At 47.0% G+C, this 22112-nt stretch overlaps 2 protein-coding genes across 2 annotated transcripts; one reads left to right on the forward strand and one right to left on the reverse strand.

Annotated features, from left to right (window-relative positions):
* Positions 1 to 507: 507 nt before the first annotated feature.
* CSTL1 (cystatin like 1) lies at positions 508 to 4624 on the forward strand. Its single transcript, XM_063113353.1, has 3 exons — positions 508 to 726; positions 3658 to 3768; positions 4541 to 4624. Exons 1-3 carry the CDS (start codon positions 508 to 510, stop codon positions 4622 to 4624), a joined length of 414 nt encoding a protein of 137 aa, XP_062969423.1.
* Positions 4625 to 8050: 3426 nt separating this feature from the next.
* CST11 (cystatin 11) lies at positions 8051 to 10977 on the reverse strand. Its single transcript, XM_063113354.1, has 3 exons — positions 10753 to 10977; positions 10019 to 10123; positions 8051 to 8134 (listed from the first exon to the last, which is right to left on the reverse strand). The coding sequence occupies exons 1-3, from the start codon at positions 10975 to 10977 to the stop codon at positions 8051 to 8053; spliced, it is 414 nt and encodes a 137-aa protein (XP_062969424.1).
* Positions 10978 to 22112: the final 11135 nt, after the last annotated feature.

The following is a 22112-nucleotide window of genomic DNA, read 5'->3' on the forward strand; positions in this document are numbered from 1 at the left end:
TAGGAAGTGCAGGGAGCAGCTGATGGCTTGGTGAGACAGCTGGAACCCAAGGTAGGTAGGTAGAATGTACCACCCCCTGTTCCATGTTGCTGATTCCTTGCATCTCAGTTCAAATACTACCTTCTCCACAAGTCTTTCCACAGCCCATAAATGTCACCCTCTGTCTGCTACACCAGCTCTCATTGCATAGCACTGTAAGGGTCTGTTCTGGGGGCTTTCTTCCCTGCTAGGTGTTAAGGCAGGGAGAGGGGTCATACATGAATGGAAAACGAACTGACTGGAGAATGGGCTGGGTGGCCCTACAGGGAGATTTCCCCGGCTGGTCTTCTTTGGTCAGGGCCTCAGAAGGAGGAGGTTTGGGCTCAATCTCTGTTCAAATGCTAGCAGGCCGTCTCCCAGGAAAGCTTGTGTTGGCGGGGACTGTTGTAGAAGAGCCAGCGAGCCGCTGCCTGGCACCAGCCCACCCTGGAAGGTGCAGCTGGAGAGGAGGTTTCTGAGGCTGCAGAGATGGGGGTCGGATGCTGGAGGAATCCCCCGCTGCTACTGGTTGCCCTGGTCCTGGCGGCCAAGCTGGGTTACTTCCAAAGGTGGGAGGGCTTCCAGGAGATGCCTATGAGCAAGAAAAACATGAATTCAACACTCAACTTCTTCATTCAATCCTACAACAATGCCAGCAATGACACCTACTTATTCCGAATCCAGAAGCTAATTCGAAGTCAGATGCAGGTTTGTGCCTCAGTTTCTCCCTCATTCTTGCTCATTCAGACATGCAGGGCTTCCAGTGTGGCTCCTGAGAGAACTGGGGATGGTGTCTCCAGGTGGGCAGCAGCTTCACCTGCGATGGGCACATTTTAGAGTTGTTCAGGTCCCAAATTGCCTTGTCCACGCTTCTGCTATGCCGGTCTAAAGACTGGAGTGAACCCTGACTCTGTTAGTCAGAAGCAAGAAAGTCCATTGAGGTTCTCAACTGTTCTTCCTTAGGGAGAACTGCCTTTCATTCTGATATTAGGTCCTTCCAGAGTGATAGCAAACGAGGGCAATGTTGCTTTCCTTAAAGGTCTCGTTTGGCAAAATACAAATAGTGGTATCTATCTCTGTAGATACCAATCCACAGCAATACTTTTTTCATTGTCCAGGGTTGTAAAATCTAAGACTGGGTTTTCTGTGTTCTATGGAAACTTGAAATTACGCAGAGGGTTTTTTGGAGGTGGGGGGTTGGGAGGAGTGAGGGATAGATGGGCTTCAATCAAATCATCTCCCCTTTTGCTTAACATATAAAGTTTCTCTGAAATATATCAATTGAAGGATGATAGAGGGAAAAAAAGTTGTTTGAGAACCACTTTTGTTGGTCCAACTTTCCCTCAAGGTCACAGGTCAAGTGTATGTTAGGACAGTGGTAACACAGCATCTTAGTTCAATCAGATGGATTTGGGAAAAAAATCATTGAGTAGGAGAAAAGATTCAGACCAGAAGGAAGTGCCGCTGGAACAGGAGAAACCAGCGAGGTGGGAGGGCAGGGGTGGTGGGTGGGGAGGGGGTGGGCAGAGCTGGTGCGACAGGACGGCGGCGGCTCCTAGTCGCAGGATAGACACCTCCGCGAGTCTGTCTCAGTTACACACTTTTACCGCAAGGTGGCGGGGTTGCTCTTGGTCGCTTCTCTTTGATCGGTTTCCTAAAAATAAATCTGAGAGTCCAAGGAGGCCCGTCTTGTGAAATCAATCCATTGTCATCAGCAGTTAACTATTGAAAAATAGTTATAAGCAAACGTTTGGTGTCATTCAAATTGATAAGTGGACAGAGGGGAGCTGCCAGATGATCTTGTCTCAGGATGCCCCCACCCCAGACATGATGTGTTTTCCCTCATACTTCCCTGAGGGGTGTAAGAGGCAGGCACTGTGGGCTGCCTGTGCCTGGGCTCCAGGTCCCCCTCTGGGTTTGATGCCCAGCCCCTCCCAACAATAGGATCTTGGTTAAGTGACGTCCAGACTCTCCTGGCCTCCTCTCCTCACCTGCAAAGTGGGTCAGAATAACAGGGAAGCAGTTAACACAGTACTGACATCTAGTAGCACTTGTAAAAATGTTTGCCATTATTATGACTATTTCTATTATTATTTCACATCAAGTCTAACAACAAATAAGAAAACACTTGCTACACTGGAATGTTGGTTGAACGTATGACCAGTGTTTTAGTTTTTCATACACACAGAGTGTGCTAAAGGTTGGCATGACAGCTCTTGGCAGAGCATCTGCAGGATGCCAGAGCAGGATGGCGCTGTCCTTTGATAAGAGCAGAGGAGCACCTGCACCTGGGCTGGTTTCAGTGGCTGCTGGGACTAGGATCTTGGCACTGCCCTTGGGCCTCACTCCCCTGCTGCCCTGCCCTGAAGTCCCCTTCTGGGAGCAGTGTGGGCACTCCCTGCCTCTGTCGCCAACCCAGTGAGGATGAAGTGATCTCATTTTGTTTGACCACTGACATTTGGGCAGAGGGCTTCCAGGAGCATCTCACCTCACCAGCGCAGAACTCTCTAATCCACATATTTACTTGGGGAATCCAGCTCAGTTTCCGACAGAGAACAATAACCACCAAACTCTGCATTAGAGTTTCGCTCCTGGGTGTAGGACTTCCCTGCCCATGGGGCTTTCTTGACCTGCACCCCCTCCAGTCTCCATGGCCTCACACTTGATCTTGAGTAAATGAAGACAAATCACAGCCATGGGAAATGGCCCTGGCATGTGTCTCTGAGGCTTACGGGTTCACCACGTCCCCTTCCTTCACTCTCACACACCCCAGGAGGAAATTGGCATTATTCTCCCATTTTTCAGATGAGGAAACTGAGATTCAGGGAGTTGGAGGGACTGTCCAAAGTGACGAAGTTAGCAGGGAATAAGTCCAGGTCTCAAGTGCAGTTCTTCTGTCTCTGTGTGTTGTTCTTCCAGCTCCATAGCTGCTACGGAATAATGTTCCAGACACTTGGCTAAAACAGTTAATAATTTGTAATGACTCAATTACTTTAAAATTTATCTCATGCATTAAGTGGAACGCATGCTTCCATAAGCCCACATCGCAACTCCATGAGTAGGCACCATTACAACTTGGACTCTCCAAGTGAGGAAACTGAGGCTGCTAAGCAACGTGCTCAAGGTCACAGAGTCAGAAAATGGGGAATGCACACCCCAAATCAATTTGACTCCAAAACTCGTGTTTTTAGCTGTGTTGCAAAACTGCCACCCTTCAGGTTGGTTGGGAAGGAGAGTAGGAAGAGAGGAAAAGACTGTAGGGACTGAGGACAGGGATAGATGCTGGATCTCTATGTTGGGAGGACGATGTGTGCTGCCTGGGGTGGCTGCAGCTGCCAGGTAACCCAGCTCGATGTCACCTCCCTCGTCCTGAGGACAGAAGGGAGACAGGTGAGAAGCTGCCTGTTGCCACCATAGCAAAGCCACTCCAGGGCACAGGCATGAGGAGTGGCCAGGGCCTGGGCTGCCACTGTGCCTCCTCCAGCCAGGGTGGGGAGAAGGGAGCCGTGTTTGTGGTGTGTGAGCTCTGGGAACAGGGACTGTGTCTCTGGGCCTTCCCCCTCAGTTCCTACCTCTCCAGGAGAAGGTCAGTCACTGGTGCCTGGACTCAAAACTAACCGTGCAATCACTTCCCTGCAGCTGACCACGGGGGTCGAGTACATGGTCACCGTGAAGATTGGCCGGACCAAATGCAAGAGGAGTGAAACGAAGAATTCTACCTGCCCCCTGCAAAGCAAGAAGCTGAGGAAGGTGTGTGTGGGAGTCACCTGAAAGGGACTTGCCATCAAAAAGTGGAAAGCGAACATTATTAAAAGCACTCCTTGAACGCTGGCTGCTTTTCTAGCCGTGTGGACTGGGTCCTACTAGGGCCAGCTCTGGGCTGCCTGACCCTTCCCAAGGCAATGGGGACTGAGGAAGGCTCTTTATTGGGCAGCCCCACCATGCCGTGCTGGCACACCCTGGACTCAGGCCTCCGGTAACCTGGGCTCCTCAGTGCCCACCACCCTGGCATTTTCTGCTCCTGGGGTCCTTATTCTGATCTCTCACTCACCACGTCTCTGAGGACTGCCCGATTTCTCCTTGTCTTCCAAGTTCTGCCCATTCCCTTCTGTTTCTCCTGGTCCCTGAGGGCCACAACCTGCAAGCAGGCAGATACGAGGGTCTCTCTCTGTACCCAGGTGTAGGTGCGGGGCAGCTGGAGGGGCAATGCGGCATTGCCATATTGCTGTTCCACCCAGCCTTTATCTCAAATCTCTCCCGGGCCACAGGCTCCAGTGCACCTGCTATCAGTCCCAAGTGGCTGGGCAGGGGGAACCAGGGTGACGTTCTTGTTCTGGGCTGGCCCTCCCTGCTGTCCCCACCATGTGACCATGGGTAGCTCCTCCCGTGCCCACCTGGTCAGTGAGCAGCCATCAAGACGGCTCCAGACTCCCAGACTAGGGCCTGAGGGGCGGGATCCTTCTGTTTGCCTTTGAAAACTATTTCCCCAAAAGCTGATTGTCTGTGTTCTTTCTTCTTCCAGACTCTGATTTGTGAGTTTTTGATGTATACTGTGCCCTGGGTCAACTATTACCAGCTCTGGAACAATTCCTGTCTGGAGGGCTGAGAGCTCCTGCAAAGACCCTCCCTGAGGCCTCAGACGGCCGTGCTGTGCACTGGCTGTCATAAAGTTCTGAAGAACTCGTCTCCCTTGTTCGGGTCTTGCTACACACACACACGCGCACATGTGCAAGCACATGCACACGCTTACCCTCCCAACCTCCACACGCTCACACCCACACCACTCACATGCATGTGCACATACATCCACACCCTCACACTGACACCTCTCACACTCACCCGCACACTCACATGCACACCCAGTGGTCTTCAGGAGCTGGTGCAATTGGACAGAATGTTGACAACTCCTTGTGGAAACTTCCTCATTCTTTCTCCTGCGGCCCATCTCCCATATCTATGGCTTTTCTAGATTCAGGCACGTCCCTGACCTCTGGCCCTAGCATGAGCCCTATGTCCTTCCTCCACCCACACACAGCACTATGACTCACATGTGTCTTTGTTAGTGTGTTTAAGGTGCCCACAACCAAACACAGGTTTATGATCCATTAGGACTCACAAGACTCAGCACACAGTCGTGCTCATGGCTGTGACTTGGTACAGCAGAAGGACACAAAGCAAAATCAGCAAAGAGAAAAGGAGCATGGGGTGAGGTCCAGAGCAGGGCGGGCACACAGAAACGAGGTGCTGATGTGGTTGAGAGCACACCACGTGTACCATGTGTGCCCGTGCCACCAGCACAGTCATAATGGCAACTGGAGAGAGTATTTCCAAGGGAGGGGGGTAAACACACAAGCAGAGCCTCAAATTTGCCTGAGAGGACTGAGAGAGTAGGGGTGGGTGATTGCAGGGAAAGAGCTAAAGGTGGTGAAATCCCTGCACAAAACAGAAGGTGGCAGAAACATCCAGTTGTGTGAGTCCAGTGTCACCGAGGCTGGCTGGGTGCTCCCAGCATCTCATTTGATCATCGTGACAGCCCTATGAAATGGCATCTTTTACCTCTAATTTATAGACACGGGGCCTCCTCAGGAAACCTCTGTCCAGATTCTAATATTCTAGCTTAGTTGGGTCTACTGGTTGAATTTTTAGAAATAGAATCATACAGTACATATTCATTTGCTTCTGGCTTCTTTCACTCAACATGTATGTGCTGTATAGTTCACTTTCATGGTGTGGAATTCCATTGTGTAAGTACACCACAATTCATCCACTGTACTGATGATAAACTTTTGAGTACTTTTCAGCTTTTAAGACTAATCACTGTTCATAATAAATGTGCATATACATGTCTAATGGTGGGCCTGTTTCTGTTGGGTCTATGCCTAAGAGAGGAATTGGTTTATAATAGTTTGTACGTATATGAGTATGTTCAGTTCTTAGCTACTTTTGCTCAAGACCTTTTAACATTTTTAAGTTTTTTACCTATGTTATTTATTGATTTAAACCTTGTTCAATCTCTAAATTCTTACTTGAATACGTGCACACTGTACCAAAGCAGATTTCTTCGTTGTGGTATTTTTATATAATTACAAAAGTCGTAACCACTAAGGAAAACTGTGAAGGGAACAGGGGACTTCTCTGTATTATATAACTTCCTGTGAATATAAAATTACTTTTTTAAAAAATAAAAACAAAACAAAACACCCAAAAGATTGGTTGAGAAATTCGAGAGATTAATGGGCACAAATGCCCCACCTTCTCTTTCATTCTCCCCAAAGATAACAACCCTTGCCTCAGGGAAAAAATAGCCAAAATCCCAGAAGAGTGTTGAATGCTGATTAATATCAAATCACCACCGCTGCTGCGGCCAGTATTCCTAACAGCATTTATTTGAAAGCAGGCTTTGTGCACAGGCACTGTGTTAAGCAATTTATATGCATCATCATCAGTTTTTACAACTATCCCACGAAGTAGGTACTGTTACTCTTCGTTAAAAATGAGGAAATTACAGGTTATCATTACCCAGGATAGTTGGTGGAGAGAAATCCCACCTGCACCCCACCTGAAACAGGATCCTAAGCAATCCAGAACTTTGGTAGGGTGAGTAGAAGCCAAAAGAAATGTTCTTTCAAAGCTCCCAGCTGTCTCCAAGTGGCGGAGGTGTCATGTGGCTACTATGCCTCTCAGTTCCCAATCCACACATGCAAGGAGTATCCTGTAGGTGCTCTGCCTGCGTCCTCTCAGGTCTTACCTTTCTGTGCACGCCAGCTCGACTTCCAAATGCTACACCCGTGTCCCTTTATCTGTAGGCTCTCTCTTCTGGAGCCACCCCCAGGCCGGAAGTTCTAGGGAATTAATGTCCCCTAGGAGCCACCCGTAACCAATACTGACCGGAAGAGAATTACTGGGTAAATACCCCAATTCCTTGTCCTCTCAGGTAGATGAATGTGCTGTGTGTGTGTTTTCTACAGTGTCTCTTGAGTTTGCCAGTGGTATTAAGCCTCAGGGCTTTGTCTGAGCTCTTGGGGACAAGCTCTTCCACTCTCCTCGTGGATGTGAGTGAGGACAGAGTGACCCAGAGAGCTGCTGGCGGCCCTCCTGAGACCACATGGAGGAAGAAGAGTGGGATGTACCTGGTGACATTGTTTGCAATCCTGAGGCAAGCTGTTGTGTGGGGTATGCTGACTCCCCACCGCCGATGCGCCCTCCAGGGAGAGGAAGCCCCTTGAACACAGCCTCGCTGGCTGCTCCCTGTCCTCAGCTGTTCCTCTCCTGGTGGAACGAATCTGACTGGTCCACTTGGGAAGCATGACCTGGGCATTGTCACCCAGTTCTCCCTCTTTTCACAGGGGTCATATATTTTCCTCTGCTTCTCCAGGACAGGAATCCGTTCATGGACAGACCTGCTTTGGCCCAGTGCTGCTGGTGTGTGGGGGAGGAGGCCTAATCCTGTAGTTTGGAATTAGAAAGTGCACTTGCCTACAAAAACAGGGTGTGTCTCAAACTCAGTCCTTACCAATCCTTACAAGGTCCTTATACTTCTTAATTCTTTGTGCTCTTTTCTTCCTCCTTGTTTCACACTTTAGGGGAGAAGGGTATGCTCTTTATTGCCCCCAGAGATGCCATCACAGGCCGTACTTGCAAAAATCTCCTGCCTGTTCTGTTGAGTTACTCTGAGCCTCTTAGCTCCTCCTTAGTCTCCTCCTTATCTTCATCTTATTTTAAAATCTACAGACCTGCTTGATACGAGGATGGGATTGAAGTCCTGCTGTCATGCAGGTGTCAGCTGTAAGGCCAGGAATTATTCATGTCACCTCATTCGGACCCCAAATCTCCTATGGCCCAGAAGACCTTCAGGTTATTTCATTATGAGCTGAAGAATTTGGAGACGAAGAAAAAGAAAGTGAGGAATTGCAAATATTTAGATCATGAAGAGGAAAGGTTGAAGGGCTTTTATTGTCTCTACTGAGGACTGACTGTTGCCCCTTGCAGGGTGCTCTCAGACGCGGTGACCACAGGAGGTGCTCCAGGACACTTAGCTGTTGGTACAGTTTTTGTTCAGAATTTTGTACTTTTCAAACCAGGGTATAGCAAACACTGAGAAGTAGCACTTGATTTGCTAAAACAGAAAACCAAAAACAATATCTAAAAAAGACCAACATGCAAGATGCAATGTAAAAGGGGGAAAGAAGAGAATGTGAAACATGAGGATGGGGAAAATGAGACCACCCCACCACCCTCCAGTCCAGATACGGTGTGATATTTACTTTGGTTTCAGTCACTAGACAGTAACACTGCTGGGATCATTCCAGAAAACATCCTTCTGTCTGTGGTCAGATTTGATTGATGGGCAGAAATTAAGTGTCTTCTCAGTCCATATTCACCATGGAGACTACTGATTCTTTTTTTCCCTCTTCATTTTTACTCATGTGTTTTTTACTTCACACCTTCCTTTACATGGCCTCTGTTGGATCCATCCACCCATTTTTCCATCCATGCATCCATCTGTCCACCCATCCATCCATCCACCTATCCATCCATCCATCCATCCATCCATCCATCCATCCATCCATCCATCCATCCATCCATCCATCCATCCTTTCATTCTTCCTTCCATTCTTACAGTCATCCAATCCAGCCTTCCTTCCAACTATCCATTTATCCTTTCATTCACTTTCCCATCCACCCACCCATCTCCATTGATCCATCCGTTTATCCTTCTTCCATTCTTCCATCCTTCCACCAGTCCATCCAGCTTTGCTTCTGACCCTCCTTCATTTGTTCAGCCATCCACCTATCCATTGCATTAGCTCTCTCCTTCCTTCCTCCCTATTTTCTCTCAAATTTCCCTTTTCTTTTTTATTTCCTTCTCTGTAATAAAAAATCAACACTTGAAACATATTTTGCATATTATTGATTATCATTTCTTAGCATGATTTTGTTTTTCTGCTCTTCATTTGAAAGCCCGGAGTTGGAGGTGGGAGGCTTAGGCATATACATTCCTCTTAAAGAAAAATTCAGAGTATCAACTCCACTGATTCAATCTCCCCAGTCAAAAAGTTCCTTTAATTTTACTTTACTGTTATCTTTAATTATTCTTTCCATAGATGTCATGACCTTCTGCAGGGAAGAACCAGAGATTTTGAAGAATTACCCATGTAGAAAGTGAGGAGGGAGCCCATGGATGGACACATTTCTGTGTCGTGAACACCCAGGGTGACAATATAATTTATGTACTAAAGCAGGATGCATTATATATGCAAAAGGGGATGCTATTAATGATCACACTAAGAAGTTAGGCATAAATCAGAATGATTCCAGGCAAGGTAGGACATACAGTCATCCTAGTTTTAATCTGTTTTTGTGAAGTAAAGAGATTTCCAGGGCTTGTAGGACTTGTGACCTTCAAGGAACATGGGACCCACCCTGTGCACATTGGGGTGGTGATGGTGCTGGTGGTGGTCTGCCCAGCCTCCCCCAGCCATGAGAGCCCTGGGTGTGAACATAGCATGTAGGGGCTGAGCTGCCTTTGGGGAGGTGGCTCCTCAGCAGGACACACACACACAAGTCTGTCCCCAGCCTGCCCCCATCACCAAAATTATTTCTGAACTCCTTTTCTCATCTCCTCCTCCCCCTTGCCAAGCACCACTGGGTGACAGGAATAGAGGCTGGAGCCCAGTGACTGTGCGTTCTCGTGCTGACATTCAGACATTCAGCCAGCACCCCAGCCACGTCCTGCTGGCTGCTGCATGTGATCTGTAACTGGCCACTTTCCTCGCTCAGTCTGCCTGCAACTCAGCCACCTCAGCTCCTCCTCATCCTTCCAGCAACAAAAGAGCAAGGCATTGGCCATTCCCACCTTCACTTTTCCTCTCCAAGGAGGGAGGTATTATCCACACATTCTCTTCAAGCGAGTTTGAATAAATCTCAAATAGGTCTACCCCACCTCATCCTAAAACCACAGAAAAAAACCCATTAAGTTCATGTGCATTTTACCCAGTACCTTGTAAAGCTCTCCTTTCTGTAAGACACAGTTCTTCGTCTCCAGCTTTTTGCAGGTGGTCCGCTGCATCTCCACGTCGATGTGATACTCCAAGTGATCTGTTATCTGTGGGCAGCGAGTGACAAGGAGCTATAGAATGGCCTCTGCTCCCTTCTCTGTAGCTTCTGTGCACAGGATCACCTTACACGGTGCCCGAGGGCAAGGACCCAGTCCTGGACAGGTTGGTGGGCTCCCCTGTCCCCTATCTGACCCCATGCCTCTTATTGCCGTTCAAAGAAACCCCTAGAAATATGATCCATATGCAAACCCAGTCCTTGGATAACACAATTGATGCTAATTGCTTGAGGTAGGGGTCTGTAAACTTTTTCTGCAAAGGGCTAGGGAGCAAACATTTTGGGTTTGTGGGCCATATGATCTCTATTGCTATGACTCAGCTCTACCATCAAAACATGCAAGCGGCCACAGACGACACATATGCAGATGGTATGGCTGGGTTCCTATAATACTGCTTGCAAAAGTGGACTGCAGGCAGATTTGGCCCTTGGAATGTAATTTGCTGATTCCTGGTCTTAAGTGACTTAACTTCATCCACTCTAGTGAATTTATGCTTCTCTTAAAATGCCCACCTCAAACTCAGTGAGGCCAAATTTCACCAGAGTGGGACCTTCCCCTGAGTACCAGCGGTCCCCTGGCATAGGGGAACGGCGAGGAGAGAGGAGGGAAGCCACACTGACCTTCTTCAGGATTTTCAGGACTCGGAGGATCCTGAAGTTGTACTCATCATCACTTTCCCTATTATACTCCTCAGTGACAAACTGCAAGGTGTCCGGCACGTAAACTTCCACTGCAGACACTTCCTGGACCAGGATAAAGGTTTTCTTCCTTGTTTGGTAGGTATGAGCCATCAGGGCCACCAGAATGGCCAGCAGGAGCCGTGGAGCCTTCCAGGGTCTGGCCATCCTCCCTTGGCTGGGAAGGAATGCTAAGAGCCCTCTCCTGGCTTCCCAGGGCCAGTTGGATCACACTGAGCCTACCTGCCCTGGCTGGGTCTCAGAGCAGCCCGTAGTGGACACCCACAGCTCTCCTCCCCTGCTGCTCCCACTTTGCCCACAGCTGAACATGAGGGGAGGGCAGGGGGGACTTTGCAGTGATTGGCAAGTTCACTCTCACTTTCTTTTTCTTTTGCATAAGATGTAGGCGTGCACACACACACACACACACACACACACACACATTTCTTCTTTTGGGGCTGCTTCCTCAGCACCACACCGTCTCCTGTGGACCCAGCATTATCTTGCTGGAAGCCAGGGGACTCTGTCCACTGAGCTGCTCCCCTAAGCAGGGACCATGGAAGGTCTGGGGGACATGAACTGATGGAGACACGGGGGCTATTGGGTCCCAGGAAGTAGAGCATGAACAGCTGAGCCTGTGGAGGGACTGTCTGCACAGGAAGCCTCTCCCCCATCACCTGGCTCCTGAAGGCCTGTGTAGGCAACAGCCTTCCCCCAGAGCACAGAGGATCAGAGGACCAGGAAGAAAAGTGTGGAGTGAGAGAGTCTTACCTCTGAAGCTGATGACACCTGAATGTCAGCAAACCCCAGAGTGAGCGCAGCTCATTCATAGATGTTTTGAAGGAAGAGGAGGTGAAAACGCAGGGCTGAGGCTGTGCATTTTCAGGCATGAGGAACAGAGAGTTTCTGGCTGGTAACTCTAGTCTCCTAAAGGTAAGACCCTACAGGAGCCCCCAACCTCGGTGTCCAAGTGGAGGAGGCAGTCGCGGGTGGCGGAGGCTGGCGTTCCCGTCCGGTGGCATGCAGAGTGCAACGTCAGCTCAGTGCGGTTGTGTGTTATTACTGTAAAGCACTTTATGGTGCTATCTGGAAAGATGCAAGGTAGAGACAGGTAGTGATGGTTCCCATGTGTGGGAACCCAGGAAGGGATGCAGGTGAGCACAGGTAAGAGATACCTGGAAGGGCCAGATGCCTGTTTCAAGTTTTTCCATTAATGATTAGCCAGGTTTTTCCACACGCATTCCAGGGGAGGCCAGTAACAAGGAAGTGAGGGTCTTTTTCCTAACAACCCCCTGCCAGCCTTCCCTCACAGACACTTACAGCCCCCCACATATTCACACTCACTCCAGAACATAGAGACGTACACCTACACACCGACATGCCACACACAGAGACATATGCTCACACCCCTGCCTACGTAAACACCCACCCTCACACTGAAACTCACAGATTCACAACACATGCACACACCACCTACCCTCACCTGCACCTTCACAGGGGACAGTTTCTTTGCATTCTTTCAAAACAACAAAAAAGCAGAGTCATCACCAAAATGTCTTCCTAGGCCACACATTGCTGCTGCCCTTAGAAGTCCCCTTCATGGGTGAGACCCTTTCCTACAGGAAGTACAAGCGATCTGACAGTTGTACCCTCGACTCTCACTCCCCATTGAAATCATTTTAGGAAAGACCCCTCTGCCTTTCTCCAGCTGAGAGAACTCACAAAGCAGGGAGAGGAGTGGGAAGGTGAGGTGGGACGCCAGGAGTGAGCTGCACTGACTTCAGGGGTCTCTCCTCGGAGCCCTGTGGAGGTTGATGGAGGGCATATTATGGAAAGGCTCTGTCTTGGCCTCCTGTCTGTACATCTAGGGTGCTCTCAATTTGTCTGGGGGCATGACAGAAAGGTGGAAAAAAGTGAAAAGCTGTGCATCACGGGGCCTGCTGTAAGGCCTGCTAGGCCACTGCACCCCTGGGACACTGGGGCAGCTATAAGTGGGATAGCAGAGGTGTTCTCAGTGTGTTGCTGTGATGATTGAGTAAGGGCCAGCAGCAGATCCTGCTCATTCTTTTCTTCCTCGGTAAGAGAACTGCACTTTTTGTTTGGGTATGGAACTATCTGCAATAAAGACTGCATTTCCCAGCCTTCCTTAAAGCTGGGAGTGGCCACATGACCAAGATATAAGTGAAATTCTTGTTTTAGACATGTGGGAATTCACACTGTAAAGAGCCGACTCACCTGGGAGGAGTCATTTCTGCCTTTTCTGCTACTGGGATGAGGACCTGATGGCTGGAGCTCCAGCAGCTATCTTGGAACATGAAGAAACCCGGAGGACAGAAGCCAGCTCTGAGGATGGGAGAGAGAAAGATGGAAGAAACCTGCTGCTTTGCGTCCTCTTCACTTTTTGGAGTCACAATGCCTGCCCTATGTTGCCATCTGAAATTCTTTTATGGAAGAAAATAAACTCTTGTGTGTTTAAGCCACTATTTTTGGTCTCTGATTTTCACAGCCTCACACTATTGCTAGTTGAAACAGAATCTGACACATGGTAAGGGCTCAATATATGATAGAATTATTATAAAATGGTCTGAGCAATATGAAATTTTGTTTTCTATTGTCTGGTTTAGAGAGTTCATGACATAGACATATGTGTTACATCTCCCTTGCCGAGTTGTTGTAAAACTACAAATAATATGTAAGCATCCAGCACTTGGTGGGGCAGGATGGGGGGCAGGGTGGGGGCCTCAAAAAGAATCCCTCTTGTAAGCGCCGCTGGGAGTTGATCGTGGAGTGTCTCCCGTGTGCGCTGACTGCTGTGCAGATCTGGCAATGTTCCTTTCCAGCCTCAGTGGGCAGCCCATCTGCTTTTATCCTGATCACTCAAGCGCACCTGACCAGCTCCCTCAGTTCCCAGGCCACAAGGCAAGAAGGCAGAACCAAAGAGGCCTGTCCAGGAGATGGAGGTGGCTGGTCCTCCACCAGGATGCACTCATAGGACTTCTCTTGGTCAGTCACTTCCTGCCACCCACTTACCTTCCTGGCCCTGCAGGGGTGGGCAGGCAATGTGCAGAAAGCCACATCCTCCCTGTCCTTTTGATCCTACATTCCTTCCCTCTAATTCTTCTTCCCGTCACTCTCTCTGTACCCTGTCCCCCCCACCCCACCAACTCCCCAGCTGGCTGCAATACAAGTGCTCTCCCCCAAGCCCAAACCTTGGCCTCTTGCTCTATGTTAATAATTCTGAACTCTGGAAGAGGCAAGGATCCCCTATGAGAAAGGGGTGTAATGTAAAAATTCCATTTTAACATTCAGTAACATTTACATAAAATGTTGCATATAACTTAAGTGTGGTTATAGACCCCTGGATCCAACCCCTTGGCATGAACCCTTTATTAAGAACTCCTTTTCTACACTCTTAGCTACTAACAATTTGGCCACATTCAATGCTTTGGTAGAGGTGACCCCCATATACCTTCATTCCAGGTCCCTGTTTTGATGTCTGATCCTACATTTCTAACTGGTTGCTGCAATTTTGTTTGAAAGTCCACTATGAACTAAAACTCCTCAAGCCCCAAAAGGACTCATTGTCTTCACTCCCCTTTCACCACCCCTCTGGGGGTCCATATTCTGTCTCTTGAAAGCCCAAAAATCAGCCACCAAGTTCCCCTCAGTCTTCCATGCAAGTCTCAGTTCCACCCTCACCACGGATTCTTCATTGGCAACATGGAGCAATACGTTTATTGCTAAGAGACATCCACCTATGGGTGTGATATTTTGAGATGCTGAGATTCAAAATGGAAGGGATCCTAATTTCCAGCTGTCAGAAAGACTGAATTCTCAGCTTCAAGGTTACGTGGACTTGCCTAATGCTCCTGCAGCCACAGGCTTGGAGTTGCTCTGCTAGAAGATATTACTTGGCGACCAAACTGCCAACTCAGGTAGGTGAACATGCTGAGGAAGCTCAACCAGCTGGTCTCTAAAATTTCTCACCCACTCTTTAATTCTAGTGATTTTGTAAGTTCTCTCGTTGCAGTTGATGCTTCTCCATGGTTCCCCGTAGTTCAGGTGGAGGCGTCTCCTTGAGAGTGAAACCAGGCTTGGTTTGTGTCCTCAGCCTTCACATCTCATGAACACTGTCCTCTGCAGCCAAGTAGATCTGTTACAGCTCCCTGGGCTCAGAGGGGACAGATGTGGGAAATCAGTCAGGTGGCTTCCCAGGGTACCCGTCTTCCAGCAACACGAACGTATCTCACTGAATTATGGTGAGGATGAGAAAGGCATGTATATTAGGACTCTCTGCAGAAGAGAAGGTCCGTGAGACCTTGAAGGAGGCTGTAGGTTCCCATGGGATTTTGATTTGGCTGTGTTTGTTTTGTGGGTCTGGGGCCGGAGGAGTTGGAATTGCTGGCCACAGAGGAGAGGCTGTGCTCTCAGCCAGGGACTCCCCTTCTTCACCTTCCCTAGAGCATGCGGTCTCTTCTCACCATCGAAGTGGGCCCAACATTTACAGGGGTCTCAGGCTGCTAGCTGCCCTCATGCCCAGGTCTCCAGCACCCCATCCTTAGCTCAGTCTTGGTGGGGGGACTCCAGTCGGATGAATATTCTCCCCCTATTCTTCACTTTGTTAACAGAGACTTGTTTTCCGGGACTCTGCTCAGAAGTGGTCTCCTCCAGGAGATCACTGGTTGCTTGGCCCACCCCGCTGCCCAGGCTGACGTGGTTGACACTCCTTTGGCCATGTGTCCATCTAATCATGCAAGACTGTCTTCCCTTTATTGCTTTCTGGGTCTGCCTCTGGTACCTGACTTTAAGTCCCTTGGGACAGGAAAGTCAGACTGTCTGGGCTCATGTCTGGCTCTACCACTTATCATTTGGGTGGCTATGGGACAGTTACTTACATTCAATATGTCTCAGTCTTCTCACTCATAAAATGGGTATAAAGTAGTTATCATGTGATAATTAAAAGAGATAATTTAGGCAAAGGGCTTAAACAGTATTCAACAAATGTTACCGGACTCAATGGGTCCATTTCTCAGTGAGCTCAATCAACAAATGCAACCAAGACCAGAAGTCTGGATAGGAAGGCTTATGACTTGTCACAGGCAAGGAGAACAGTGGGGATTGCTTCCAAAGTAGCATCTCCTCGACGGGAGGGTTGCGCTTCTCACGCTGAGGGTGAACATGAACATACATTAGTTTACTGAGGTCATCACACGCAGGCACGGTTCATCTCCACACTTGCTCATGCACGCACATTACGCTGATCAGTAACCTGCTGCCCCGGTGGAGCATTTAGTACTGTAATGAGCAAAGTTCACTCCAAGTTCAGTGTGTTAGCCCCAGAACCTGGTGGGTCTGGTCTCAACTGGTTTCTGCTGGTTCTGTGATCAGGAGCTTCTCTTCTCAACTCCCTGGAACTGCCTGTTCTCATGAGGAGCCCTTACCAGTTCCCTCCTATTCGGATCCTGTGGCTAACACAGACATTGCTGTTAATATTGATGTTATTAATCATTATTGCGGACACTTAGTGCGGCTCTGGATGTGGAAGGAATGGCTGAGACTTGCTTCTCTCCTCCTGCTCATCCCTTGTGCCCAACAGTCACTTGGTCCCCTTGGGTCATTCTTCAGAACACCTCTTGAAGACTACTGGCATGGAAGTGCCATGGGGCAGGTCTTTGTTTTATGCACAGCTGCATCCCCAGGGGCTGGCACAAACTCATTGCTCAAAAACACATCAAATGAATGAATGCATGAACACACAAATGAATGAATGATGAATAAAATTCTTTTCCCCTGAATTGCATTCCCATGGCCACCTCCCAGCCGCTCTTCCTTGGCTCCATCTGGACTCGGGTGACATCCTGATGGCTCACGTGATGTCCGTTCTGGCCTCTTCCCACACACCAGAGCTGGTGTCACCACAACTGCAGCCTCCACTGAATCTCCAGCAGCTCCCAGCGGCCTAGAAAATAAGGAGCAGACTCAAGGGACAGACCGCGTTCATAGCGTCCCTCTGTTCGTGCTTTCCTGGCTTATACTCCTTCCAGCAGTGTACAAGAATGCCCTTTCCTCAAGCCTGTTGCTCCCCACATCCCTCGTAAGCACCTCAAAGGCATCGTGCCAATCTGGGAACAGACACATGGGGTTCTGCCTTGCAGCCTGCAAGGCACAAGAGCTACCCTCAGCAGAACTCCCCAAGTGCTCTCCCTAACGGGGTAGTCCAGTGCCCTCACCCAACATAGCCAAGGTTCCCCAGATGTGTCCTCAAGGTCCAGAGGGTCCAGAGCAGTGGTTGTCCTGACGGTCAGAGTAGTGTTCAGAAGTGGCCCTTGTACCTGTTGGCCCCCTGTGGAATTTGTGTTGGTGGAAGGAATGACTGGGGAGTGAACTGTGCATTTATTTGCTTGGCAGATGGCTGTCTGGTCGTATCAGCCACATTTACTGAATAATTATCTTTCACCAACTGACTTGACCATCCATCATGATCAAACGCTCTATCTGGCTCTCTTCCTGGCCTTGATTCTGCCCAACCTCTGGTGTGCTGGTCAGGGGGGTTTCCTGGGAGTGAGGCAGGAGCGGCTGTGTGGCCATGGCCCCCACCATCTTTACAGTGTGTAATACCTCTTGTCCCCTCATTCCCCTTCTACAGAAGCGTGCTGGCTCTTCCACGTTTATGTTTCTAAGCAGACTTTTAAGTTGGCTTGTATACTAACTAAAACGTCATGTTGAAATTTTGAATTGGGAATACATTAAATATCAGATCAATTTGGGGAAAACTAAATATTTATAATATTGAGCATTACACTTTTGACTTACTTAGGTCTTTCTTTGTTTCCCCATCACGTCAAACATTTATCATTTCTTCGTGCTTACTTAGGTCCTTTTCACAGTTCTCAGAAGTCTTTAAAATATTTCTTCATCTATATTTTGCTTATTTCTTATTAATTTTATTTCCTAGGTAGTTTCCATTACATTTTTTTTTGCCATTGCAAATAGGCTATTCCATTACATTTTCCACCCGGTTGTCGAAAGTGTAGATTTTCTGCTTATTCAGCCACCGCACTGATTTCTCTACTTGTTCAAAATAGTTTTTTGGATGATTTTCTTTGGTTATCTATGCCTGCAATTATATCATCAGCATTTAATGACAATTTTATCTTCTCCTACCTGGTTATCAATACATTTTAATTCATAGATTTTGTATTCATGGGGCATGTGAGTTAGTTATTTCTGTGTAACGTGCCACGCCAAAGTGTAGTGTCTTAAAACAGTATGTACACATTGAGCCCACGAGCCTGCAGGTTGGCTGGGTAATCTTGGCTGCACTCCCTCATTTGCAGTAAGTGGAGGTCAGGTAGTGGCTCTGCTGATCTTGGGTGGGTTCTTTCTCATGTCTGGGGCCTGAGCTGGGACTACTGGTCTGACTTGGCTCTGCTCCACATGGCCCCTCATGCTCCAGCAGGCTAGCCCAGGTGTGTGTCTATGGTGGAGGCAGGCTTCCAAGAGCATGAGTAGAAATGCTCTGGGTCTCTTGGGGCTTAGTTGGGAAATGGCCTGCAGATCCTTCTGGCACATTCCATTGTAGAGATAAATAGTCTCCTCACAATGAGAGAAGTTGCAAAGTCCCATTGCAAAGGATGTGGACGCAGGTGGACTAAAGAATTGCAGACATTTTGTCAATCCAGCAGAGTATTAATTCCAAACAAATGAAAATAAACATTTCCCTATTTCTAAATTAAAATAAAATGATAATCACATGTAGTCCCGAACAAGACTATTATGTGTTCACTCTTTATCTCCCAAACGATGAACTCTTTATACCTACTTCATTTCCCTGTTCTTCTGTCCCCCAGGATGAACTGTGAGGGATGATTTTATTCATCCCTTTCTCCATCTCTCTTCCATCCAAATCCAGAATTTTTATGAGATAGTTGAACAAATTTTGGTTTCAAACTTTTGATTCATTTTTATTTATAGAATGTTTCTTTTATTCAAGAATTCTCAATACATTAAAATATCTGAGCTACAGTACTTTTATTCACTTAGATTTAATTATATGCTTTGTATACATAAAATAGTATTATTGTTCCACACTGTCTCATTTTTGCGTTCTCTTTTCTTGGAAATCTCTGTTTTGACCTGGTTGTGCTGGAGGGCTTTCTGGAATTTTTTTCTGAATGGGTTTGTGAACTTTTATTTCTCTCTGCGATAGGATGAATCATGGTTCCCCCAGCAATTTCCGTATGGTAAGCCTCAGAACTTGTGAATGTGGTACCTTACCTAGCAAAGGGTCTTTGCAGGTGTGATTACGTTAAGGATCTAGAGATGGTGAGGTTATCTTGGATAAGCTGGGTGGGCCCAATTTAATGGCAAAGGTCCTTATAAGAGGGCGGCAGGGATGAGAAGGTAGTGAAAGGAGCTGAGACAACAGGAACACAAAGAGTGACAAATGCCACAGGCTGGCCTTGGTGATGGAGGACAGCACCACAGGCCAAGGAATGCAAAAGGCCTCTCAAAGATGAGAAATCCAAGAAAAAGAATCCTCCCCTAGAGCCTACAGAAGGAATGCAGCCCTGCTGACACCTTGATTTTAGCCCAGTGAAAACCATACTGGACTTCTGACCTCCAGATAATAAATTTATCTGTTTTAAGTCTCTAAGTTTGTGGTAATGTTACAGCAGCAATAAGAAAATAATACATCCTCTCCTATTTTTTAATGTTTTATAAATGTTCTATTGCAATATAACATGCCCACAAAAAAGTACACAAATCATAAATGTACAGAAGTTTTACAAACTTAATACACTCATGCAACCAGCTCCCAGATCAAGAACCAGAACATCATCTTTCCCCAAAGACCCCTTCATGCCCCTGCTGGTCATGCCCACCTGAAAAGTCACCATTATTCTCATTTCTAACAGCAGAGATTAGTTTGCATGTTCTTGAACTTTACATAAACAAAATTATGCAGTAGGTCCTATTATGTATGTAGCTCTTTTTATTCAACATCATATTTGTGCCATTCATCTATGCTTTATGTAGTTTTGGTCGGTTCGTTCTCATTGCAGTACAGTATGGCATTGTGTAAATACACCTTTTTTATGCAAATTTTTTGGTAACAGTTATATTGAGATATAATTTACATACCATGCAATTCACCCATTGAAAGTACACAATTCAAAGGGTTTTAATATTCACATGGCTGTAAGACAGTCACCAAAATTAATTTTAGGACATTTTAATCATCTCCTAAAGAAACTGTATCCTTTAGCCATCACCCTTCATTCCCACTCTGTCCCCCACCAGCCCCTGCTGCAGCCCTAGGGAAAATGTAACCTACCTTTTGTCTCTATAGATTTCCCTATTCTGGACATTTCATATGAATAGAATTGTACAATGGGATCTTTTTTGGCTGGCTCCATTCACTCTTCTCAATGTTTTCAAGGTCCATCCATGTTGTAGCATGCATCGGTACTTCATTCCTTTTATGGTTGAGAAATGTTCCATTATTTGGATAAACCATATCTGTTGGGCTTTCTATCAGTTGATGGACATTTGGGTTATTTCCAATTTTTAGCTATTATGAATAATATTGCCATGAACAATCATGTGCAACTTCTCATGTGGACATATGTTTTTGATTCCCTTGGGTATATGTCTAGGAGAGGAATTACTGCATCAAATGATAATTTGACCCCGAGTGCGCCACGGGGTCAGCCCTCAAATGATAATTCTATATTTAACCTTCTAAGGTGCAATTTCTTAACAAGCAACACAAAGTTGAAGTTTACCTGTAGGAGAATTGTAGGATGGATGTGTTTTAGTTTGGGCAACTGCAGGGGTTTTTATTTTCATTTTTTTAATTTTTAGGTTAATATCTAACGAAACTGACTTTCTGGTGTACAGTTTTATGAATCAACACATTTATAGATTCATGTTACCAACACCACAACCAAGATACACAATGGTTACATCACTACAGAGAAAGTTCTTAGTGGTGTGTGTTTGCAGTCATTTGCTCTTCCAACCCATCCTCTTGCAACAACTGACTTGTTTTCTGTCACTGTGGTTTTAATATAGGAGGTGCTCAGTTTCCCTGGACTCAGGTTTCAGGATATGCTTCTGGGTAATAAGCCGTTCCCCAAGGATTCAGGCCCCCACCTCTGAGTTCTCCCCTAAAGGAAAGTTACTGTTGCCAGTTAGACCTATTTTCAGCACCGACATGGGGAAAATGAGACCACAAGAGACTGTCTCATGCAAATCCAGTGGCTGGACATGCTGAATAGAGAGCACAGAATATTCCTGAATGTGCCTGGTGCATGTGATAGGGTCTGACCAATGAACATGTTCCAGAAGAGACCAACTGAGCATGTGCACGACTCAACGTTACATAACTGGGATCCCTCCCGTGACTGAATATTCATTAGATAGAGAAATTCTAAAAGCGGAAGCCCAACCCAAGGTGGGGTTATTGCTCATTTTCCTGAAGGCAGCTTACATACACTTTACTGGCTGAAGTGTGTTTATTTTGTATTGAACTTACTTTCAGCAAACGCTGCTCACTCTTTTGAGGCAGCCTGCATCTGTACTGAGCTTTAAGTACATATTTCTTACTTTGTGTTAAACTTGATGTGGGCCCTGCTCAGTCTCTGGAGCTAGGCCGCGTGCTCTCTGCAGAACCTGTATTTCTTATCTGTTATATTAAACTCGTTCTCACTTTCTACTGTGACTCTGCCTTTGAATTCTTTCCTGTGGCAGAGTCAAGAACCTGTTTAGAGGATAGGGTGGGTAGACGCCAGCTATTGGGCTCCCCAGACCCAACCTGAAATGTAAATTTTGCCTTTTCCAGATGCTATATAAATGAATTCATCCAGTATGTAACCTTTGAGATTGGTTTCTTTCCCTCAGCATAACGTCTTTGAGATTCACCTGTGTTGCTGCTCATATATCAATAGTCCACTCCTTGTAACTGCTGAGTAGTATGCCATTGTAGGGATGTTCCGCCTTCACCCACGGAAGCATGTTTGGATTATTTCCAGTTTTAGGCAATAATTAACATAGATGGTATAAATATTTGTGCACAGGTTTTTGTGTGAGCATAAGTTTTTATTTCTCTAGGATAAATATCTAAGAGTAGGATTGTTGGGTCATATGATAAGCTTGTGCTTAACTTTTTGAGAAATCACCAAACTTTTCCCTGGTGGCTGTTTCATTTTGCATTATGACTGGCAATGTCTGAGCAATTCAGTTTCTCTACAGCCTCACCAGCATTTGGTGTTTTCACCATTTTTTATTTTAGCTGTGTG

The sequence above is a fragment of the Cynocephalus volans genome, chromosome 11 (assembly GCF_027409185.1).
Source record: "Cynocephalus volans isolate mCynVol1 chromosome 11, mCynVol1.pri, whole genome shotgun sequence".
NCBI classification, from domain to species: domain Eukaryota; kingdom Metazoa; phylum Chordata; class Mammalia; order Dermoptera; family Cynocephalidae; genus Cynocephalus; species Cynocephalus volans.